This window comes from Carya illinoinensis, chromosome 12 (assembly GCF_018687715.1).
Source record: "Carya illinoinensis cultivar Pawnee chromosome 12, C.illinoinensisPawnee_v1, whole genome shotgun sequence".
In the NCBI taxonomy this organism is placed as follows: Eukaryota; Viridiplantae; Streptophyta; class Magnoliopsida; order Fagales; family Juglandaceae; genus Carya; species Carya illinoinensis.
Window position 1 is genome coordinate 386,499 of NC_056763.1, and position 25,003 is coordinate 411,501.

General features: G+C 38.4%; 1 protein-coding gene across 2 annotated transcripts; it reads right to left on the bottom strand.

Annotated features, from left to right (window-relative positions):
• Window positions 1–334: 334 nt before the first annotated feature.
• LOC122289634 (probable beta-1,4-xylosyltransferase IRX10L) lies at window positions 335–20,064 on the bottom strand. Of its 2 annotated transcripts, XM_043096803.1 has the most exons (5): window positions 19,602–20,064; window positions 11,340–11,416; window positions 2,212–2,600; window positions 1,755–1,996; window positions 335–1,200 (listed from the first exon to the last, which is right to left on the bottom strand). In XM_043096803.1, the coding sequence occupies exons 2-5, from the start codon at window positions 11,407–11,409 to the stop codon at window positions 687–689; spliced, it is 1,215 nt and encodes a 404-aa protein (XP_042952737.1). In that variant the 5' UTR covers window positions 11,410–11,416; window positions 19,602–20,064; the 3' UTR covers window positions 335–686. The 2 variants fall into 2 exon arrangements, with proteins under 2 accessions (XP_042952737.1, XP_042952736.1); XM_043096802.1 differs by lacking the exon at window positions 11,340–11,416 and having other exon boundaries at window positions 19,602–20,063.
• Between the last annotated feature and the right edge of the window lie 4,939 nt (window positions 20,065–25,003).

Here is a 25,003-nt window from a genome sequence, read left to right on the forward strand (position 1 = left end):
TCAACTGGCAAGTAAACGAATTCTCATAATAGATATAAGAGAAGATGTAGTACATGAAGCCGAATCATCACGTAATTTTGGCAATCAACTAAATGCTCATATATTAATCAAGTATCCAAGCCGCATTTAATAATTCCAATTGAATGCCTGATGTGGCAATCACAAGACACGGGAAAATCAAGGCGACGACTGTTAATATGCTCACAGAGAAGCATTCAGTTGCAGCAAACCTCTGGACAGATACGGCTAAAACCAATGTGCAGCAATCCTAAACTCTTTAACACAGCCATTTATACCAAAACACAGATATCATAGCAGCCTATGGACACCAGAATTTACAAAGATGACAAATTTTTTTATGGCCAAATACACTACTGTAAAATAGAGAGAATGAATAAATCCTGATTTAGAAGTTGCTTCCTGTACTTAAAGGTGGATGATAACCGAAAAAGAAGCCACTGGTTTCAAGAACTTCACCACAGGGAAAATTACAACAAACGAGCACCAACTAAAAGCGCAAGAAAAGAAAGTATAATGCATTTTAGCCAAGTAAAAAAAAAAAAAAAGACTTAAACCCAAATGACCACCTCAATTAGAACAAGACGCTCTCAAAAGATCACAAGGGTGGATTAAACGGCATAATTCCAAGCATTCCAGTTAGAGTTGAGAATGCAATGCCATAGCTGCTACCAAGGTTTCAGATCACCCACTGGACCTGCAGTCCAGTTTAGGATTTTCTCACCTGACTTCAAGTAAATACTCTTGTCATGTGGCAACTTTCTTGCCAGTCCATTTAGAACTTGATGGAATGCATCTCCTGGTTGAGCTGGTTGTGGAAACAACATTGCTTGCTTCATCGAAGGGTTGGCAAGCAATCTTTGCTTCCTCAGAATTAGATCTGACGGGATTGATGTGAGGATTGTATCTAAGTTAGGAACGTCCTTCTCAGCTACAAAGACCCCAATTTCTTCCCATGGGATGGCATCAGCAAAGGGTAGCACAATGTCATCTGCTATGATAACGGGGATGCAACCAAATATCACTGCTTCTACCAATCTCGGGCTCCAAGGAGCCCAGCCAAGGGGGCATAAACAAAAGACAGCTCGTTGCATGTCCTCATAATATGTTGTTGGGTGCTCTGTGGAAATGTCAAAAAGCGGATTGTCCTTGAAGTTCTCCCACACTGCTGCACGTGCACCTCTGTAAAATTTTAGAACAATGTTAGATTCAGTTGTACTCACCCAAAAAAGTTAGATTTAGGTATGTGCATGCTTGAATGACTCAATCTATTTTATATTACGGATGGGGGGAGAAAACTTAGAAATTTTTCCTGCTTCAGATTAAAGTTCTTTCTTTCTGAAGGAAAAAAATAAAAATAAAAAGAAAAAAAAGAAAAGAAAACACTCTATTTAGTCTCTTAAAATAGCTAAATAATAGAATTTTTGGTCAAAGGGCTTTTCCCTTGCGCCATTGCAAAAAGAACCAAAACAAATGGCAGCAGGCAAAGAAATATCAATCAAATAACAACTGTCAAACTTTGAGATTTCAATGAAAGCAAAGCAGACAAAAAAAAGCTTGAAGTTGCGCCTTATAATATGGCAAAAGAGTTTCTATCAACATCCTGTCATAATCCTAGTATTACCACAAAATCCTCTAATCTTTTAATTTAATTGGACGGATGCATTCAACCCTTCAAAAAGGATATGGAAAGAAAATAAAAACCATTGGATTTCTAAGCATCCTCTACAAAATACCTTGCGTAATAACCACCTTCTGGGTCATTTCCCACATCATAAAACAATCCCCGGAAGTACACAAATATAGACCTGGGAGTTCTCTCAGGAATCAGGTGGGCTTGCATTTTTTGTGGAGGAGCATATGGTGGTATTGTAATCGAGCTTTCTTTTAAACAAACATGATTCTGTTGTCCAAAAGTCTGAACCAGTGTTGCACGTTGGAGCAAGGGAAGAATTCCTCTTTCAATTGCCTTCTCCTCCTTCAACAATTTACATGAACAGAGAGTTATCAAACGAAAATTAGACATAATGACAAAATTAGCCTGCCAACATACAACTATTTCGACAAACCAAAATAACATTGAGACACATTCTGAATAGTTGAGCCCTATAGGCTCTTCGAGAATCCATACAATAGGACAAATTGGTATAAAGATATCGTCCACTTTCAGCAGACGAGACAAAGGGTTCTTACTTGATAATGGAAGCATGCTCCAAAGTCATGAGGGACTACAAAAAAGTGATCAGCACCTTCTGTCCGATTCCAGTAAGGCCAGTTAGAAGAAATGAGCTGTATTGCACTCCTCATCATCCGAGGAGACTTAAATGGCAAAGGGAGGCCATTTGGTGTCAGGTCACAAGTAGTGTATACAGGGGTGTAAAACCAATCAGCTTCTTCAGGATTAAGGGTTCGAACAGGGCTAGATAAGAGAAATCGATGCATGTAGATCTCAGCTGCAAACATATGGGTTAGGCATCTTGGATCCTTTTGCAGAATCTTTTTGTTATATTTACTTGGAAGCTCATACACAAAAACTTTCAACCTTCCCACTGGATCATCTTCCAAGACATCACCAGCACTACCTACACACCGTACAAATCATACTTTTAAATTCTTAAATTTAACATCGCAGCAAGTGATATTAAATAATTTCCAACATTTTGATAGTTCACTATTTTAATGGGACAATCCGTACACTGCAAAGAAGGATAGAAAAACTAAACAAAATAAATCATACAACATTTTTTTTTTCAAGACTAGGATTAACTAGCAAATTTATCAATTAGTTTCTCGAATTAACCAAATAGCACTTCCTCTCCAAGAAAGGGATCAAAAGGGTAAAGTCATCAGTACAGAACCCACCAGACGCATGTGTAATTTTACCAATAAAACAAAAAGATTGTTACACACAAGTATATAAAACCAGATATGAATGACCCATTTGAACATCTTAAGATTTTAATCGAGTAACTACGCATGTAAAATATATACTAATAAATACTAATAACAGATATGTTTCCCATTCCCCTCGAAAACAAAAATGTCAAGGCAAACTATGTATGAGAGGCTTGTAAAGGGCTCTCTTGGGCCCCAAAAAACTAAATCTATGGATGTCTGTTCCAGTATACAGAATCAACTTCAGTTTTGGTGGAAGGTAGAGCTTCAAAACACGATGCCATATACGCAGTGAAACTACCTTTGCAGGTACAAATCAATCCCTTGCCACTAATTTCTGACAAGAATCCATATCTCCAATCAACTTTGTCTCACATCATATCTTCAACCAAATAGTAGGTCACAAACTCAACCAACATACCTTGGCCCTTTGCTGCGCTTTCTGTAAACTTGCTCAATTATATATATCCTTCCTAGTAGAGACATCTTAAACTATATACATTCTTCTTAGTATAGTCTAATGATGCCTAACTCGTTAACATGACCTATGTTGACATCAAGTTTTGCTGCCTCCCATCTCTCACCACGACTACAATTCATGGCATAGGGACGCTAGATGTTGAGACAATTGTCAGGATTATGCAACACAGGATTTGTTGTGCAACACATTTTATACCTATAACACCCCAAGGGAAGGCCCAAGCCACATCTAGGTCATACTCTGAAATAATTAGTCATTAGTACAATTGGAGCCCCTTTGAATAATTATAAAGAGTAAGAATTTTTCTCCCTTTGAAGCAATGTAGGATCCAATACGCCACCTACACTCATCCTTCAGTATATGGTATTACAATCTCCCCCCTCAAGTTTCTGTCATCCTTGTTGAGCCATTCAATCATAGGTGGCACACAAATCTTACACTTCTGGTTGAGAGAAGCTCGATTGCCATTTGTAACACCCTAAGAGAAGGCCCAAGCCATATCTAGGCCTATACTCCAAAATGATTAGTCAATGGTACAATTGGGACCTAATTGGAATCATTAAGGAGTATAAGTTTCTCCCCCTCAATCAATGTGGGATCCCATATGCCATTTATACTCATTAGTCAATATGGGGTATCACATTGTTTGGGAGGAAGAAGCTCTTAATCTTTCTAACACCTCAATGGAAGGCCCAAGTCACATCTAATCGATACTCCAAAAGGACTAGTCTATAGTACAATTGAAGCTCTATTGGAATCATTATAGAGACCAAGAATTTCTCCCTCTCAAGCAATGTGGGATCCAATACATCATCTATACTCGTCATTTAGTATAAGATATCATAATCTCCCACCTTGAATTCCAAACGTTCTTGTCAAGGCCATTCCATTATAGGCATTATGGCTCAAGTCCCACACTTATAGTTGGGTTAGGCTCCGATGCCAATTGTAACTCTCCATGAGAAGGGCAAAGCCACTCACGGGCCTATACTCCAAAAGAACTAGTTAACGATTTCCCTATTGAAATCATTATAAAGTTTCTTCCTCCCAAACAATGTGGGATCCAATACATCATCTACACTAATCACTCAGCATGGGGTTATCACAATCCTACCCCTTAAATTCCAAACATCCTCATCAGGCTATTCCATCATAGGTGCCACGGCTCCCACGTTTTTTGGTTGGAATAGGCTCCGATACCATTTATAATAATCTAAGGGAATGCCCAAGTAAAAGGACTAGTTGGTACAATTAGAGCCCCATTGAACTCATTATAAAGAGCAAGAACTTCTCCATCCCAAGTAATAAGGAATGTCATTCACACCTTACACTTATTACTTAGTATGGAGCATCACATTACTCTAACTGGTTCTACCATTGGTACTAGAGCTATGTCCATTAGCAAAGAGAGGATTGAAAAAATGGAGATCAATATTGAGCGAGTACAAGATGAAATTGTGAACAAGGTACATTGTGTTGTCACTCCTACACAAATGAGAGTGGTTTAATGAAATTTTGTCTTTAGGAAAAAAATTGTAGACAGCATGCATGTTCAACCAGTAGACAGTTCATGAGACAATCAGAACTTCGAGAATGCATGATGAGAGGCTGTCCAGGAAGAAATACCCTACACTAGAAGTGTTGAAGTAAAAAATAAACATCCAAGGGGATTTGTCCATTCTTCTAGCAACATGAAAACCGTCTGGAACTCTAGTAAACAAACTATCATGCAATGAAATGTAGTGACAGTGCCCAAGAAGATTATGTTTTAGCTGCAACCAATGGTTGACGTCCCAACAAAACTGCAAAGCCCCACAAATGTTTTCGATTGAGGGAGATTGTTAAAAGTTGATGTGTTTTTTCTTGAATATTCTAGAAATAGTCATGATCATTGTACGGTAGCCAAAGTCCATTGAACCTTGAACCATGAACCATGCATGTATCTAGTTTATTTATTATAATACCTAGGAAGTTGTAAAGGCTAGTTCTAGAATGCGTCTACTTCTATTATATATACCCAATGTAGGGTGCTTTGTATGGCAATCCAAAAATAAAAAAATAAACCAAATAAATATCAATCTTTTCTACAAGCTTTGGATGAACTCAAACATAGAAGTCTTCCTAATTCTCTAGCCTTTTTTCACAACTTACCCATTAAATTAAGTATCAGTGTTCAATTCCCAATAGTAGTATCAAAGCTCAAGTCCGATCAATTTTGGGCAAAGGGCACCATAGCTTCCAATTCTTCTCAACCATATATTCCTATTTTTGGTGGTGAAAAATTACGACTATTGGAGAATCAAAATGATGACATTTTTTCAATCTCAAGATTTATGGGGGGTGATTGAAGGAGTTGCAAATTCTACAAAAGGAAGTCCTTTCTCTACAAGTCAAACATCGAAACAAAAGGAGCTGAAAGCATCTTTTTGTTTCCCAAAAAGCACTAACTGATGCAATCTTTCCAAGAATTATGGGAAGCTAAATCATTAAAGCAGGCTTGGGACACATTGCAGGAGGAGTTCCAAGGTAACATCAAAGTACGAACTATCAAACTCCAAACTCTGAGAAGAGAATTGGAGAATCTTAGAATGAAAGATTCTGAGATTGCTAAAGATTATTGTTCAAGGATGATGGAGATTGTAAATCGGATGAGAGCTTAAGGAGAAGAAATCTCGTATCAAAAACTAGTACAAAAGATATTAATCAGCAGGACGAAAAAATATGATACTGTTGTAGTTGCAATTGAAGAGTCTAAGGACTTATCACCTATGTCAATCATAGAACTTATGGGCTCTCTACAAGAACATGAGCAACGATTGAATAGGCATTCCGAAGCCTCACTAGAGAATGCCATTCAATCTAAGCTCAACGCAAAAGCTTGGAAATTAGGAGAAGCAGGAAGAAAATCTCAAAAGAATTCCAAAGGAGGATCAAAATCTCAAGGGGAAGAAAGTCAAAAGGAAGGAAAAGAAAAGAGATCACCCGCCTTGTGGCATATGCAAGAAAACAAGCCATCTTGAAAAAGATTGTTGGCATTGTAAAAAGCCTCAATGTAGAAATTGTAAAAAATTTGGGCATCCTGAACAAGTTTGCCTCTTCAAAGATACTCATCAAGCAAATTTTCATAAAGAAGACAACAAAGAGCACCTGTTCTATGCACGCCAAGTCACTCTTGAGGAGAAACATGAAAAGTGACATTTAGATAGTGGAGGCAGCAACCATATGATGCTTGGTGAAAGTATCTTTAGCAATATAGATACATTTGTCAAGGCAAAATTCAAGATGGGAAATGGAGCTTTTGTGGATGCAATAGAAAAAGGGCACAATTGCTATTGGTATAAAGAAACGAATGAGATACATCAAGGATGTTCTTCTCATCCCTAGTCTAGACCAAAGCCTACTCAATGTTCGTCAAATTATGGAGAATGGATATTCTACATTTGGAAGCAAATGAGTGTACTATATATGATGTGAATAAGAATCAAAAAGTGGCTCAAGTAAAGATGGGTAAAAGTAGAAATTTTCCATTCATTGGCAATATGCAACAGAAACAGCTATGAAGGATCAAGTTGACAATTCATAGATTGGCATTGAAGGTTTGGGCATTTCAATGTTCATGCACTCAAAATTCTATATCAAAACAACATGATGAAAGACTTGCCAAATGGAGCATGCAAAGGTTGACCACGTGGAAAACAATATTGACAACCATTTCATTCAATTATTGCATGGAGAGTCAAACTGTTGGAACTAGTGCACACAAATGTATGTGGTCCAATGAGACCACCATCTATGACTCAAAGCACATTGGACCACCATCTATGACTCAAAGCAGGTACTTTATTCTTTTTATAGATGATTATACTTGAATGACATGGGTATATTTTCTTCGAGAAAAATCAGAAGTCTTTGGAATCTTTAAGAGATTCAAGGCCTTTGTTGAAAAAAAAGCGGCCATTACATCAAGATTTTAAGAAGTGATAAGAGGTAAAGAATATACCTTAAATGAATTTGACAAGTTTGGTGGAGACAAGGGTATGGAGCATCATCTCACTATTGCTTATTCTCCACAACAAAATGGAGTATCGGAGCGAAAGAATAGAACCATCATGGAAATGGCAAGATGAATGCTAATGGATAAAGAACTTCCAAATAAATTTTGGGCAATAGCAATATGCACATCTGTATATTTGCTTAATAGATGTCTACAAAAACAATGCAAAATAAGACTCCTATTGAAGCATGGAGTGGATTGAAGCCCTCAACTAAACATCTCAAAGTATTTGGGTGCATATGTTATGTCCATGTCCCAGCTGCAAAAAGACACAAGTTGGAAGAGAAGACTGAAAAAGGAATTTTCATGGGATACAGTACAAAGTCAAAAGGGTATCTAGTTTATAACCTAAATTCCAAGAAGCTTATCATTAATCGTGATGTTCACTTTGATGAAAATGCTGCTTGGAATTGGGAAACAGAGAACATAGAAAGGAAAAGTATCATTGTGCCAAATGAAGTGCTTTAGGAACATCAAGAGGCTTCAGAGATCACAACTAGTGGATCAACTCCCCTTTCATCACCCAGATCCTTCCCCACTTCATCTTTGAGCAAGCCGAGTTTTCACCGTTATCACCTCCAAGAAAGGTAAGGGAACTAGATGAGTTGTATGAAACATGCAACTATTCAGTTTTGGAACCAAGCAACTTTGAAGTAGCATCAAAACACAAAGTATGGGTGAAAGCCATGGAGTAGATAAAAATGATTGTAAAAAACAACACATGGGAGTTGGTAGATCGTCCTTGTGATGAGGAGATCATTGGAGTTAAGTGAATTTTTAAAACAAAACTTAACTATGATGGCTCAATACAAAAATATAAAGCAATACTTGTGGCCAGAGGCTACACACAGCAACATGGGATTGACCATAATGAGACTTTTGCCCTGGCCACTCGGATGGATATTATAAGTTGTCTTGTTGCTCTTTCAGCACAGAGGCAGTGGAAACTACATCAACTTGATGTGAAGTCGGCTTTTCTTAATGGAGTACTAAAAGAAGAAATTTATGCAGAGCAACCACAAGGGTTCACAATAACTAATGAAGAAGGAAAAGTTTTTCGATTGAAGAAAGCTTTGTATGGGCTTAAGCAAGCACCTTGAGCCTCCTACAGTAGAATTGATAAATACTTTACTGACCATAGTTTCAGAAGGAGTAAAAGTGAGCCAATGCTCCACATCAAGAACCGAGATAACATGGATATTCTTGTAGTTTCTATTTACGTTGATGATCTAATTTTCACAGGAAATAATCCATCAATGAGTGAAGAATTCAAGAAAGACATGATGAAGACTTTTGAAATGAATGATTTGGGATTGATGCACTACTTTCTTGGTATGGAGATAAGTCAAGATAAAGAATGAATCTTCATATCACAAAGAAAGCACGTGGAGAATTTATTGAAGAAATTCCCAATGTATGGTTGTAAATTAGTTGCTACTCCAGTCGTACCTAATGAGAAATTAAGGAAAGATGGTTCAGAAAAAGCAAATGCTTCCCTCTATAGGAGCCTAATTGGGAGTTTAATACATGTTACTGCTACATTCTTATCATCCAGATTCATGCAAAGTCCAAGCCAAGTTCACTATTGTATAGCGAAAAGATTGCTTCGATATTTGCAAGGAACAATGGATTATGGAATATTGTACAAGTCCACTTCAAATACAAAGGTAATCGGATTCAGTGATAGTGATTGGGCTGGATAAGTGGACGACATGAAGAGCACCTCTGGATATGCCTTCAAGCTTGGTTTTGGAATTTTTTAGTGGGTGTCAAAAATACAAGATACCATTGCGCAGTCATCTCCAGAAGCTGAATACATTGCAGCGGCCAGAGCAGCACACCAAGCAATATGGCTTAAATGAATATCTAAAGACACGGGAAAAACACGAGAGGATCCTACAGGGCTCTATTGTCACAACAAATCAGTAAAGGCTATGACAAAGAATCCAGTTTATCATCGTCGAACAAAACACATTGCCATCAAGTATCACTTTCTCAGAGAAGTAAGAGCAAATGGAGAGATCGATATGAAATATTTCAGGAGTGAAGAACAAGTTGCAAACATATTCACAGAGGCATTACCAAGAGAAGTTTCATTTCTTGCGAAGAATGCTTGGAGTTTCAAAATGCATTAATAATCCAGAAATAGTCATGTTCATTGTACAGTAGCCAAAGTCCATTGAACCTTGAACCATGAATGTATCTAGTTTATTTATTGTACCTAGGAGGTTGTAAAGGCTAGTTCTAGAATGTGTCTACTTCATCTATATATACCCAACGTAGGGTACTTTGTATGGAAATCCAAGAATTAAAAATAAACCAAATAAATATCAGTCTTTTCTACAAGCTTTGGAAGAACTCAAACATAGAAGTCTTCCTAATTCCTCTAGACGTTTTTCACAACTTACCCATTCAGTTAAATATCAACTTTCAATTCCCAACAGAGACACATATGATGATAGAAGTTGAAGAAGATAAATTAAAAGAAGTGGAGGCTTTCACCATGACCCAAGCCCATGAAAGGGACATTCCTGAGGATATTCATATGATTGCCTTTCGCTCTCATAGCGATCTGCATGAGTGATGCCTTTATGTTTATTTATGCAAGGTATATTATATGACATTTAATATATGGTAAAGCTTGGGAATATCATCTCGCAAGGCACCAACTCCAAACCCATATTCAAATTTCATACCTTAACAACTCCATTGGTTCACTCCGATGGTAAGGTCATGGTCACCATTGAAGATTCTAGGTTGGCTGCAAGTCCCTTCACCACTGGTGACCCTTTATGTGCAACTTCACTTAGATTAATGTTTGAGAGAAGGGCTGCTCTTATACAAAAAATAGACTATATATTCCCCAACATGGGGAGTTCAAAAATAGACTGTTGGATTTGGCACACAACAATCCTTGGGGAGGGCACTCAGGATATGACAAGTCTATACACAAAGTGGGGAGTTCTATAGGCCAGGATTTCAAAGGATCTGAAACAGTTTATCCAAGGTTGTGATCTTTGTCAGAGGGTTAAAACAAATAACACTCACCCAATTGGATTATTGCAACCCTTCCTATACCCTACCAACCCTGTACTCACATATCTATGGACTTTGTGGAAAGGCTTCCTAATTCACATGGGTTTATCAGCCTTTGGGTGGTTAAAGGAGCACAAGCACACCACAAGGGGAAACACTAGGACAGATGTACCCCTTGTCCCAAAGCTCTTGTAATTGCTCCTTGAGCTCCTTTAACTCTACTTTAGGCTCTTGTGGTCTACAAAGATCCTATAGTGTACTCCATACAAATAATGCCTCCATATCTTTAGTGCGAACACTATCGCTACAAGTTCTAAATCATGGGTTGGTAATTATGCTCATAGCTCTTCAGTTGGTGCAAGGCATACACCAATACTTTCCCATGTTGCATCAAAACAAAACCCAAACCCTTTAGTGAGCCATCACCATAAATGACAAAACCATCCATGCCCATGGGAATTGATAGTAATGGTGCCATCACTAGTCTCTTCTTAAGCTCTTGAAGACACTCCTCCGTCAACACAAACTTTTATCCCTTATGGATCAGTTTGGTTGTGACGCCCCCAACTCTCACATACAGACACGTGGAAATCGAGGCGTCGGGATGATGACAACACGGGTCACACATCCCATCGCCAAGTGCCAAGTGTGTGTACATACAACATCTGTACAATAAAACCAAACAACGGATAATAAAAGTCTTACAACTAAGCACCAGAATTTTGTTTAAATACAAACTCGCTTAAAGCACACATAATAAAATATTACAAGTTTCAACATAGTTTCAAATCCAAATTACATAACATAAAAACAAGAAAAAATCATTTCCGACGTAAAACGACTCCAAGTCAATACTCTGGCAGAGCTGCCTCCTCGAGCTCAGCCTCCTCCTCCTCCTCCTCCTCCTCCTCCTCAACCTCTGCATCAAAAATCTATGGTACCAAAAATGGTACCGCGAGTAAGTAATAATCCAAACACCGCAAGATAAAAATATATTACATTCAACAGTATGCATGAAAAGATGCCAAATGCACATGTTCCAAAAAATCCACATTTTTCCACGCCAAAATCTCATTTTGGCCCAAAACATATCCTTTAAAACAAGTCATTGCCATTATCTCAGATAATGGCCCAAACCAAGAAAACCACTATTTTTCCAGAAAATTGCCCATATCCAGTATCCAAAACCAGTTCCAATTTAATACATGCACCATGATCTCCCCTAGGGATCATCCGCAAACTCTGGCTCCTATGCCACACTGCAGGTAACGACTACGCATGTGACATCTAAACGAGCGATACCCAGTCTCGCACCCAGCGCGTACCTGGACCAGGCCATCCACTAGTCCCTGCCAGCCAAGGGACCACGGAGTCGACACGACAGCATTACCGTATCGTGCAATCTGGTCGTCGCCTAGCGACAACACAGGGGATGTCACTCAGTATTATCCACTCCCGAGTGACCAGAGGAGTTCTACCGAGATAATACCCCATCCCGCTTTGGGTCGTGATACACACACCCGAAAATCCATTTACACAGATAAAATCAGTTTTTCTCAATTTAACACATGCACATGTATGCACCATGCAATGCGCACCTCAAGACACAATTTATCCAACAAAACTCAACATCAACAATAACCAAACAACTCCATCCTCAAATCCATCCGACCCCCGACTCGGACTCAGTCCGGAATAACCAACCAATCATAATTTATTGTAAAAGCAATAATATATTTAAATCTAAAATGAAGTTTGAAAAATACTTATAGCGTTCTATAATAATTTCCAGAGGATCAACGAGCTGAAAATGGCAAAGAAAAAGCAACGTAACAGTGTAAAAACACTGTGGCCGTGGGTTGTAAAATACCAATTTTTGAACGAGATCAAACGAAGACTACGGAAGGCTAGGGTAGGGCTTTGGTGAAGCTAATGGTGGTGGTGTTTGGCCGTGGGTGGTGGTGCACAATGGAGATCGGCCAACTGTGAGGAAAAGAGACCGTGGGAGAGTGAGGGAGAGTGCGGGAGGCACGAATGGACCCGGGGAGGCTAGGGAAGACTCACCGGTGTGAGGGGAAGACAATGGTGACGGCGGTGAGGTGGTGTGGTGGGTCACGGCGGCGCTACGAGGAGGAACCCATGCGTGAAGAGAAACTGGGTTTGTGTTATTTTAAGGGGAAGGAGTGGTCGTTGTGGGTTGGGCTTCATGGTGGAGGATGCTGGGAGGTTGCCGATGGTATGGTGAAGATTTGGCAGCGAGCAGCGGAGGCAAGGTGACTTGGGAGCAAAATGGAGTTGCGGCTTGAAGCCATGCGTGGGGGAGATAGGTGGCGCGGGATGGGCTGAAAACAGAGGAAGGTCGCCGGCCGGTGGGGAACCAAGTGGGAGGGGCAGTGTGCTACACGCCGGCACATGGCGGCGGCTGGGCAGGCTAAAGAAAGACAAATGGAGGGAGAGGAGGAGTTGGGTCGCACGGGCTGGGGGGAGAAGCAAGGGAGGCAAAGAAGAAAAAGAAAGAAGAAGAAAAAGAAAAAGGAGAAAAGAAAAAGGAGAAAAGAAAAAGGAAAGAAAGAAAGTGAGATCCAATTCTCACATCTTGAGTCAAGAAACTGATCCAACAAAAACAACTTTAAAGGCTATAAATTGAATAAAATAATTTAAACGCAACATCTATCTAAAATATAATAAATAACTAGTAAAAACTAACAATATAATTTTAAATCCAAAAACAAACTAAAATAAATTAAACAGGAATTTAAACTCAAAACAATAATTAATATTAAGAAAGCTTTACAAAATAAATTTCACAACTAACTAAATTCAATTAAAATTCGATAATTTAAAATAAAATAACTAATATTTTAATTAAATTAAAAACACTCATTCAATAAAAACACATGTAAAAACGGAGTATCACATTGGTCATAGGTGTTGCAATACTATAGGAACCCTCCACAAACCTCCTGTAATATCAGATAAGTCCCTGAAAGCTTCTGACTTCCTTGCACATTGGTGGGTCGAGGCCAATTGGTTACTACTTCCACCATGGCCAAATCCAATGAAATACTGTCATCGGATACAACATGCCCAAGAAATGAGATTTCTTTTTTTATTTATTAATAAAGAATTTTATTGATCAAAGAATGGTAACGCCTGAATTACAACTCTGATGCCCCACCTAAGTGGGTACATTAGAGGCAAGAAAATCTCAAAAGGCCATGCCATTAAAATCTACAGCTATGGCCTATCTACAAAGAGTTCTGAAAAATAAAAGTTTAAGCTCCTCCAATGATCTTTCCTGGTCTTCGAAAGTCCGCTCATTACGCTCCCGCCACAAACTCCACAAAATGCAAATAGGGATCATCTTCCACATAGCTTTAATCGGTTGCCTGCCTCTTATGATTGGCCAACTGGCCAACGCTACCTCAACCGCTTTTGGCATCACCTAGACCATTGCCAAACGAGCGAACACCTCATTCCATAGGGTCTTTGCTACATCACAATGCAACAAAAGATGATCTACCAACTCTCCCCCTCCTTTGCACATACAACATCAGTCTGTGATAATGATCCTTCTTTTCCTTAGATTATCAGTGGTAAGAATCTTACCCAATGATACGGTCCAGACAAAGAATGAGTCTTTTGGAGGTGCCTTGTGACTCCAGATCTTTCTCCAAGGGAAATGAGAATTGGACTTTGGGGTGAGGGTCTTATAGAAAGACCTAACGGAGAAAATACCTTTTCTTGATAGCGTCCACCACATGACATCTTCTTGCTGGCTGTTTAATCTTATGGAGTATATGAAACTGTAGAAATCTGCAATGCTACTTATCTCCCAATCCTGTACTGCCCTACTGAAATTAATATTCCAAGTAATTCGTCCCCTGACACCTCCATAGCATCTGCCACTGATACTTCCTTTGCACTCGCCAATTGGAAGAGAGAAGGATACAAATCTTTTAAAGCCCTGCTATCACACCACACGTCGCTCTAGAATTTTATCCTGGATCCTGTACCCACCTGAAGCTTAACAAAGTGGTTAAACACCTCCCAGCCTCTTCTAATGTGTTTCCACAACCCAACTCCATAAGCCCCCTAACTTCTCTAGTGCACCAATCTCCCCATAAGCCACCATATTTCTTTTCAATAACCAATTTCCATGGAGAGTCCGGTTCCCTGACAAATCTCTATAACCATTTGCCTAATAATGCCCGATTGAATACCCTTAAGTTTCTAACCTCCAGCCCTCCCCCCAAAATAGAGCGGCACACCTGTTTCCACTTAACCAAGTGGAACTTGAACTCATCCCCCAAACCCCCCCCCCCAAAACAGAAAATCTCGTTGGAGCTTCTCAATACGGATTGCCACACTTGCTGGTATTGGGAATAGAGATAAGAAATAGGTGGGTAGGTTAGATAGTGTACTCTTTATCAAAATGATCCTTCCTCCTCTAGACAAGTACATTCTTTTCCACCCTGCCAATCGGCGCTCTATTTTCTCGATCACTGTATCCCATATCGATGAAGCCCTTGAAGCACTCCCCAATGGAAGTCCCAAGTAAGTCAAGGAAAGAAGCTATCTTGCAACCCAAAGTTCTTGCCAAGAGACGAGTGTTAGGGACTAGCCCAATTGGCACCAGTTCTGATTTTTCCATATTTACCTTCAAACCAGAAACTGCCTCAAAGCAAAAAAGTAGGGCCTTTAGCACTTGAACCTGACTTTGGTCAGCTTCGCACATTATCAGAGTATCATCTGCAAACAATTAAGTGGGAAATATTAATAATACCCCTATCCGGGGTTCCGATCTGGAAACCTGCTATAACACCATTCTCAACCAATGTCGATAGCATCCTGCTTAGTGCCTCCATGACTCTGACAAATAACAAGAGAGATAACAGGTCCCCTTGTCTCAATCCACGTGAGCTCTGGAAGAAACCCACTGAAACTCCATTCAACAGTACAGAGAACTTTGCCGCAGACATGCACCAATGGATCCAGGCCCTCCAACGCTCCACAAAACCACACCTCCTAAGTAAATGAAGGAGGAAATCCCAATTGACATGGTCATACACCTTTTCCATGTCGATTTTGCACATGATCCCTGTTTTCCAGGCTTTCAGTCGACTATCAAGGCATTTATTAGCAATTAACACCGCATCCAGGTTCTGTCTTCCTTTAACGAAAGCATTTTGGGGTTGCGTGGCAATCTTCCCCATCACCTCACTCAATCTATTCACAAGTACCTTGGAAATTATCTTATACACCCCATTCACTAGACTAATAGGCCTAAAATCCTTAATCTCCGTCACCCCCACCTTCTTGGGTATCAAAGCAAGGAACGTGGTGTTAAGGATTTTTTCGAATCTTCCAACCCTGAAAAACTCCTGAAAGACCTTCATTAGGTCTTCCTTACTAACTTCCCAACAGTCTTGAAAGAAACCCATAAAGAAGCCATCCGGTCCTGGTGCCTTGTCCTTAGCCATTTTCCTCACAACTTCATAGACCTCTCTCTCCTCAAAGTCTAGCCATTTTCCTCACAACTTCATAGACCTCTCTCTCCTCAAAGTCCCTTTATAGGCGTGATGCATCACTCAAACTAATGGTGTTAAAATCCAGCCCATTCAGTGGAGGCTGCCAGCCCATTCAGTGGAGGCCGCCAGCCCACCTACTCCTTTAGTAGGTTCTCATAGAATTCCACAACATGATTGTGGATTACCTGTTCTTCTCTGCACTCCACTCCATCCACCTTCAACATCTCAATATTGTTATTTCTCCTGTGTGAGTTTGCAATTCTGTGGAAGAAACTCGTGCTCCGATCCCCTTCCCTCAACCATAATGCCCTTGATTTTTGACGCCAAGACACCTCTTCTAATAGAATAAACCTTTCAACTTCTGCAACCAGCTCAACCTTCCTCTCTTGTTCCGCCTGAGTGAGGTGTTGTACCTCTTGAAGTCTCTCAATCTCTAGGATTTCTAACAACTTTACTTTTTTGGTTTCCCCTACATTGTCAAACGATTTCAAGTTCCATACTTGTAGATCTTTTTTGAGAGCTTTCAGTTTTGCTGCAAAAATGAAACTAGGAGGACCTTGAAACTGGTAAGAAGACCACCATTGTTTAACCCTATCCACAAACCCTTCCGATTTCAGCCACATATTCTCAAATTTAAACAGCCGACGACCTTATGAATGCCTCCACAATCGAGCAAAATCGGCCAATGATCCGAACCAATACGAGGTAAACACTTCTGCCAGACCTTCGGAAAATGGCTTTCCCATTCCAGTGAAATTAGAAACCAGTCCAGTCGAGACCACGACTGGTTATTAGACCAAGTAGCGGTACCACCGGCTAAAAGCAAGTCCACCAAGTTCAAGTCAAAGATACACTCCGAGAACGCCTCCATTGCTGGCCATAATCTTCTAGCCAGAATTCGCACTTCTTGAATTTGGCATGCAATTTCTTCTCCCTTAAGGTTTGCAAAACAATCCTCAAGTGTTCATCATGTTCTTCAATGCCCTTAGAGTAAATGAGGATATCATTTATAAATACTACAACAAATTGATCTGTGTGAACCTAAGGGTCAATTTGGATCCTCAACTCACTTCAACTCATCTCATCTAATAATTACAATTTTTTCAAATTCCAACACAAAATACAATAAAAAATTCAACTTTTTCAAATCTCAAAATAATAATAATATTAAAAAATAATATTGTAATAATATTTTATTCAACTTTCATCTCAACTCAACTCAACTCAACTCAACTCAACATCCAAATGCAGCCTAAAACGCCCCATTCATCAAGTCCATGGGTTGGGGCGCTAATCAACCCAACAACATCACCAAGAACTCGTAATGTCCATAGCGATTCCTAAAGGCAGTCTGAGGTACATCTTTTGCCATGATCTTCAATTGGTGATACCTTGAATGCAGGTCAATCTTGGAGAAAATTCATGCTCCCTATAACTAGTCGAACAATTCCTCTATCATGGGCAATGGGCACTTGTTCTTAACCATTACTCTATTCAACTCTCTATAATCTGTACAGAGCCTCATTGACCAATCATTCTTCTTTACAAATAGCACTAGTGCACCCCACCCCAAGGGGAAACACTAGGACAGATATACCCCTTGTCCCAAATTTCTATAGGCCAAGACTTAAAAAGGATATGAAACCATTTATCCAGGGCTGTGATCTTTGTCAGAGGGTTAAAGCAAATAACACTCACCCAATTGGACTATTATACCCCTTCCCCTATACCCTCCCCAACCCTAAACTCACATATCTATGGACTTTGTGGAAGGGCTTCCTAATTCACATTTAACAGTCTCTAGGTGGTGGTCAGCAGGCTTAATAAAAGCCATTTCAACCCTCTTAAACACCCATACCCAGGCAAGAATGTGGCTAAACTTTTTCTCAAAAACATATTAGCTACATGGACTACCCGTCTCCATCGTATCTGACCAAGACAGCACATTCACTAGCCATTTTTGGCAATAACTATTTACACTTCAGGGGGTTCAAATGTCCCTAAGTACAGCCTACCACCCTCAAACCAATGGACAAATAGAAGCAATGAAGAAGAACCTAGAGAACTACCTAGGATGCTTCACTGGAGATTGACCAAAGGATTAGTCCCTATGGGTGCCTCTAGCAGAATGACAGAACAATTCCACACCACACATGTCAACTAACCTCACACCATTTGAGACCCTTTACGGGTACCCACCACCAAGACTCCTCGACTATATACCTAACACTGCATGCATGAAGGCTGTGGAAGCTAATCTCCATTCCCGAGACTAGATATCAGAACTACTCCATCAAAACCTGCACAAGGCACAAGATCACATGGAGAAATATGTAGGCTTGAAGATAAAAGACCAAGAGTTTAAAGTGGGAGAGAAAAGACCAAGATTTTGAAGTGGGATACTTTGGTAGCTCATAGGTGCAACTTCAAACTAGCCCCTCAATTTTTTGAACCTTTCTTGGTAGTATCGGTTATATCTACCAGCTTCATCTTGAATCCATCCCACTTTCCATGTATCACAGCTCAAGAAGAAATTGGGTGCCAAGTTCACCGCAATCCCCCATGCTTCCTCCAATTGATGACCAAAGGATTCTCATCCTTGAACTAGAAGAAGTCCTAGGGAGCCAAATAACCAAGGGTGGGAACCAAGCCAAAGTAGAGTTGATGATTTGTTTGCAAGGACAAGGAACTGATGATGCAAGGTGGGAAACATACTCTCAGTTGAAGTAGGTTTTTCTCCACCTTACGAGCAAGGTGTTTTGATGGGGGTGGATCTGTCACAAGCCAAGATCTAGGGTTGGAATGATGGAGAAGCTTCTATGAAGCTGAAGGATCGAGACATAGGGAAGTGGGGGTAGATCTCAATTCCCATGGGCTTGCTCTTTGTTTACTCAGTCAACTATGTTAACTAGTTACTTCTGTTACTTGTTAAAAGGGCCAGACATAGTGAGCCTTTATGTTGTTAATTTGAGTAGGTTGTTGTAGTGTGCCAGGAAGTTCATGCTTTAGGGCCCGGTTTGGCAAGATTGGACTTGCTGTGTATTTGCTTTTGTTACTAGAATTGACCCATGGCCATTTTACTTGTTTCGGTTAAGTAAGTCTCATGGTATATGTACTGTTGGGGAAATATTGTAACGGCATCTGGAAAGTAATAGAATTCTCTTAACTCCTCCCATATCCTTCTTCTTCTTTACGGAGGTGTTGCCATCAAAGTGAGCTTATTTTGGATCTTTCCTCTTACAACTTGTGTGCGTTACATGCCACAACATGCGCTCATTGCATATCATCCCCTTCGTGGTTTTCAGTATACTTCAAAGCAAATGCGAAATTAAAATTTATTCTCGAGAGATCTCAAGCATCTTACAAAGCTAAAGTACATACCAGAACTACAAAAAACCCCACGACCCGATTAATCAAAACCCGAAATTCAAAACACTACACCAGTAAATTATATTTAAAGTTAAAATCCCTAACAACTTATTACCAAATCAAACCAAATGTAAGAGAATAAGTGAGCATACAGTGTGTGTGTGTGTGTTCGTTCATCAAAATGAAAAAAAAAAAAAAAAAGTCAAAGAAATCCCACCTGAAATTCGCTCAGTGGGTTGACCCCGGCGCTGCCCAACCGCATCAATCCTAAACACAAAGGCGGCATAAAGAAGGCCAACACAAATCCACCTCCAACCCTTCATCTTCTTTTTTCTCCACCAACAAAACAAGAATATGGACTCTCCGATAACAGAATAAGCAAAGTAGAAAGAAAGGCGAGGAAAGTCAGAACGATGCTGGAAAATATGTCCTAAAGAAGATTGGAACTTGAAGAAAAAGCAGAAGAAGAGAGGTTATAGTTGGGCCATCGTTGGAGTTCAAGGAAATGGGTTTTGCTCCAGCAGCAAAGTGAGACAGAGAAATTAACGATAGATTTGTTTTGAAGAAACAAAGCTCAACCCCTCTTTCCTTTCTGGAACTTCAATTAAATCTCCGCGGTTTGACGAAGAGGTCACCTCGTGCCATACCGAAGTCTACCGTCCCTTTGACAGTCTCTCAATTTTTGTTTTCTTATTTTTAACTCGCAGATTTAGCGCCTGATACTGTCCACGTTAGGATCGAGACGATAAATGTTAAAAAAGATTTTATAATTTTATTTTTAACAATTATTTATATTTTAAATATTTTAAATTTTAAATTTTAAATTTTTTTATTTTATTATTATCTAATAATTATTTAAATAAAAAAATAATAGTATTTTTTTAAATTTCTAAATAAAACAAAAAAATAGATATAATACTTTTTTAAATTCAAAACAAAAATTATATTCAAATAACTTTTTAATTTTATAATATTTTATTCAACTTTTACTCTCTATTTTCCTTTAAATTAATAAATTATCTAAATTTAAATAATTTTATTACTATTTAGAAATCATTTTACTATTATTTTCAAAATATTAAAATACTCTAAATATCCAAACAAGCCTTAAATAACTCAAACATTTCTATCTTGCATTATGGAAATTTTGTACATATAAAAACATATTTAAAAGAAAAGTTTTGCTATATATAAGTAAAGTCGTGTACTAATATATGTCAAATTGATTCACATTAGTGCATAATTATATCAATAAAATTTATGTTAAACTGATTTCTTCATACTTAAAATTTAAATTAACATTGTTTTCAATAAAATCTATTGTTTGACTAATCACATTGAATTGATATGCAGATTAGTACATAATTATACTTGCAATTAGATTTTTTCTTAAAAAAATAATTTAATTCAGACTGATTCAGCCAGACTCATAAAATAAAATAAATGAAAAAAAAGTGGTAAAAAAATAATTGAATATGTCAAAAATTGAATGAATTTCGCCGAATGGGTGTATCACTACATTTTACACTTACTAATAACAAAAAGACACGTAGAAACTCTAGGAAAACGAAAAATGGCGGTGTATGTAGTGTCCCTCCCCCCCCCCCCCCCCCCCACCCACCGGCCCACCCAAAAAAAAACCCAATCTTCACTTTGTTCGACATACCCATTGTCATCACCCCCAACTCCAGCTCTCAGCCTCTCTCTCTCTCTCTCTCTCTTCAAGCCAGTTCGGCCTCTCAAAAATATAAATTGGTTAAATTTGTCATAGACTTTCTATTGCAAATGTGTGCAAGGAAATGTGTTTTTTTTTTTATTCATTTCCTTGCAAATTGAGATTTCGGCATTTGACAGAAGGAGACAAGCAGTGTCTTTAGGCATTTTTGACATAACGTAAAAAAATGGCGTAGAAAAATGTACGTTGTATTGGGACATTTTTGTACGTTGTCTCTAGTTTTATCTGCGAGCATTTGATGAAAGGAAATCTGGACATTTATCTCAAGATCTAGATATTTTTGTACATTATGTTTGGGAAGTAGCGATGCTATTTCGAATCACATGCCAAAAATCTAGTTCCCTTGCAAATGTTGTTATCGACAAATTACAATGATTTAAAAATCTTTGCAACACAATTTTTTTGTGTGATTTTTTTTTTTTTTTTTTTTTTTGGCTAATGGGTTTTCCAAAGTAATGGGATTGTAATTTAATCTCTTCAAATTTTATTGTGAATTTGGACACTGCAAATTTGAGCTTTCATTGCAAATGATTGTGGGTTTGAACCACTACAGATTTGGCTTCAAGGGGTTTCAAAGGTCTTGGTAGGGTCTCGGAGATGGGAGGGTCTTTAGACGATGGTCTTGAGAGAGAGTTTCTATAATTCTGTGTATGCAGCCTGCGATTTAGTGTATGTGCAGCCCATTCTTAGCCAAATAGGATGACGACATGGCACCACCTTATTGCTATTTGAGGTTTAACACCATACCTATCCAGAGATTTTCTCTACTTTTTAATCTCTTAAAAATAACCAATTCAACCATTCAATCGATTTTTTAAGCCATTCAAAATCATGTTTTTTTAATTGTGTATAACAAATGAGTTTTCTATTTCTTGTACAAAAAGAAAATACAACTAAATATATATTAATTTTCTTGTCCTTATATTTGCTAAAGAGCTTAAAGTAAGGGGTAAAATATAAAGTTATTTATTTTTACATTTATTTAGATTTTTTTTTATCAAAATTAGTCAATAAATTTATATTTTAAAGTCTCTTAAATGAGACTTTGGAAGAACATTTGGAAACTTCATGTACCTCACATAATTAAAGTTTTTGCATGGAGGGTGTGTAAGAATATCCTTCATACTCTCAGAAATTTGAAGGGTCAAAAGTTAATTGAAGATGACAGTTGCATTTGGTGTCAAGAAGAAGAGGAAGATGTTAACCATGCACTGGTTTACTACCATCTAATTATTGATAGTTGGCTGCAACTTTTTCCATCTCTCAAAGCATCTACTCATAAGATGGATTTTCTACAACTTATTCTTTCTGTTATAAGAAGAAAATCTGAGGGTGAGTTAGAGAAGTTTTTTCTGATGGCATGGGGCTTCTGGTATAGGCGTAATCAGTGGATGTATGAAGAACATATTTTGACACCAGACCAAGTCATAGAGCATGCATTATCTTTATATAAGGAGCATAAGGAAGCTGCAGAGGCATTGAAAGTTAGACTGAGGTATAGATGTAGATGGAAACTACCTCCTTCGGGTGTGTTAAAACTTAATGTGGATGGAGCCCTCTTCAATGATCAATGCAAGTCTAGTATTGGAGTGGTTTTAAGAGATGACAGAGGACAAGTTTTGTTTGCTGCAAGTAAACCAGAAGATGCACTTGCAGATCTAATGGAAATTGAGTTAATTGCTATGTTAAGAGGTTTGCAGCTGTGCATTCCTTTAGGCATTTCAGATTTACAAATAGAAACAGATGCCTTGCTTGTTGTTCAGGAATTGCGAAAAGAGGATTTCTCATCAACTTTGTGGGGAATTTTAGTTCAAGATATCAAATCATTACTTAATAGGCATCCATCATGTAAAGTGCATCATAAAGGGAGGGAAGTTAATGGAGTAGCTCATGCTTTGGCCCGATTTGCATGGAATCTCAATGATAAAGTTATTTGGTGGGATTTAATCCTAGAGTGTATTTCTCAAGCTATGTGGGCAGATTTATCTTTGTAATGTTTTGATATTTGCTTATTTGAATAAAGTGCAATATGGTTAAAAAAAAAACTCAATTCAAGCTTCTTATTAATGGTCTGATTCAATAAATTCGATTACCCGATATATTGGAAAGGACCTTCTCTAGTTTTGAATTTAATTTTAATTTTCCTAACCTTGGGTCAAAGTTTTCTTTTAAAAAAGAAAAATAGAAGTCCTTTCAAACTATTTGCTAATTTGTAGTTACACCTTAAACTAACGAAAAAAAATTACAATCAAATATGCTACTTTGCCCGCTTGCTTGTGCCCACTGTAAGTGACCGCCTAATGTGGCATATGACGTGTAGTGCTTGATGTGGCATGTGAAGACAAAAATAAAAAACAAATTCCATTCCCACGTGATTTTCTTCTTCTTTGTGTAAAGAATCGAAACTCATATGCATCCACCTGCCCCACTTGCCCCCACCCTCACGGCGTCGACCACCACCATACTCGGCCCCATCTCCAATAACAAAAGACTCTGCACATAAACTCCACCATAGATTCAAATCCACAACTGAAACATGAGACCGATCTTGCACCCACCTGGCCCCTCCCTCACGGCGCCGACCACCATACTCGGCCCCATTTCTAGGGAGATCTAGATCCACACAGAAACTCCACCACCGATTCGACTCCACAATCTTGACTTCCTTTTATTCAGATTCCCCCCTTCCCACCCCCCCTCCCCTGGATTTCTGATTCGACCCCCCGACTCCACAATCACTCCACAACGGGTTCAAGGTAAAAATTATAGGTAGTTTTCCCTAAGAACTATTTTCTTTCTTGGCATTCTCTTTTTGGAGGGATTAGGGGATGCTTGCAATTTTAGTGACCAAATTGCATGACCAAATGTAATTGCATTCAAAACTTTTATTCTTTTATTGCTTTAATGGATAAGAAAGCTACACATTAGCCAAGCCAAAACTTGAAAGAATAAGAAAATAAACTGCATTTGCCATCTACAAATCTTTTGAAAGTGACAATGCTCTCTAAAAACAAGCACAGGAATTAGTCTAAAGTCTAAAGGGGTCCAATTCCATCAACATTTATAACCCCCATTTCTTCATGCCAAAAAAATTAAACAAAGTGAAAAGAGGGATCCAAATTTACCTATAAGAACACACCTGTCTAATATACTCTTTACACATAGCCTAAACATGGAATAAGCTGAGGAACAACATGAAGTTGAGGAAGAACATGAAGCCTCTCCAGAAGTGTGATAACTTGCTCATTCTTTTTTCTTTAAGTATGAGCCTCGATTCACGTGTTGAGCCTCGATGGCGTGTTTTAAAAAATATCAAATTGATTTAAAGCAAGTTCGATATTTTAAAGTTTACGGATATTTTAAATATTCTGAAAATATTTATATGTGATATTTCCAGTATTATTAAACTAAGCTTGTTTTTAAAGTAACACAATTATAATATTTTGATGAGTTCTAAAAATATTATAATTGTAAAAAATTATTTAAATTAAATTATATTAGTCATTTAAAAATATTACGAGATTTAACTTTATGCTGAAAACTCTAAATTAATTTAAATGGTTTTATCATCTTCAAGGGATTTACGAGATTTTATCATTTTAATTAATGATGAAGGAATATTATTTTATAAACTTTAGTTCTAAAATAATATTCTACCTTAACTCTTCTCAGTGTTTTAAATAAAACACTTATGCATTTTCAAATCAATATTTAAACTCATCGATAGATCGTTTTGTAGATCGCAAAACGAAGGGCCTAGATTAAATACCCAAGCCCCTCTCTTTTTCCCCTCACTTTTCTATTTTTCCTCTCTCTCCTCTCCCTCTCTCTAGCCCGACGTGTTGCTTCTCCCTTTCCACCCGTGCAGTTTCTCCTCCTAGCCG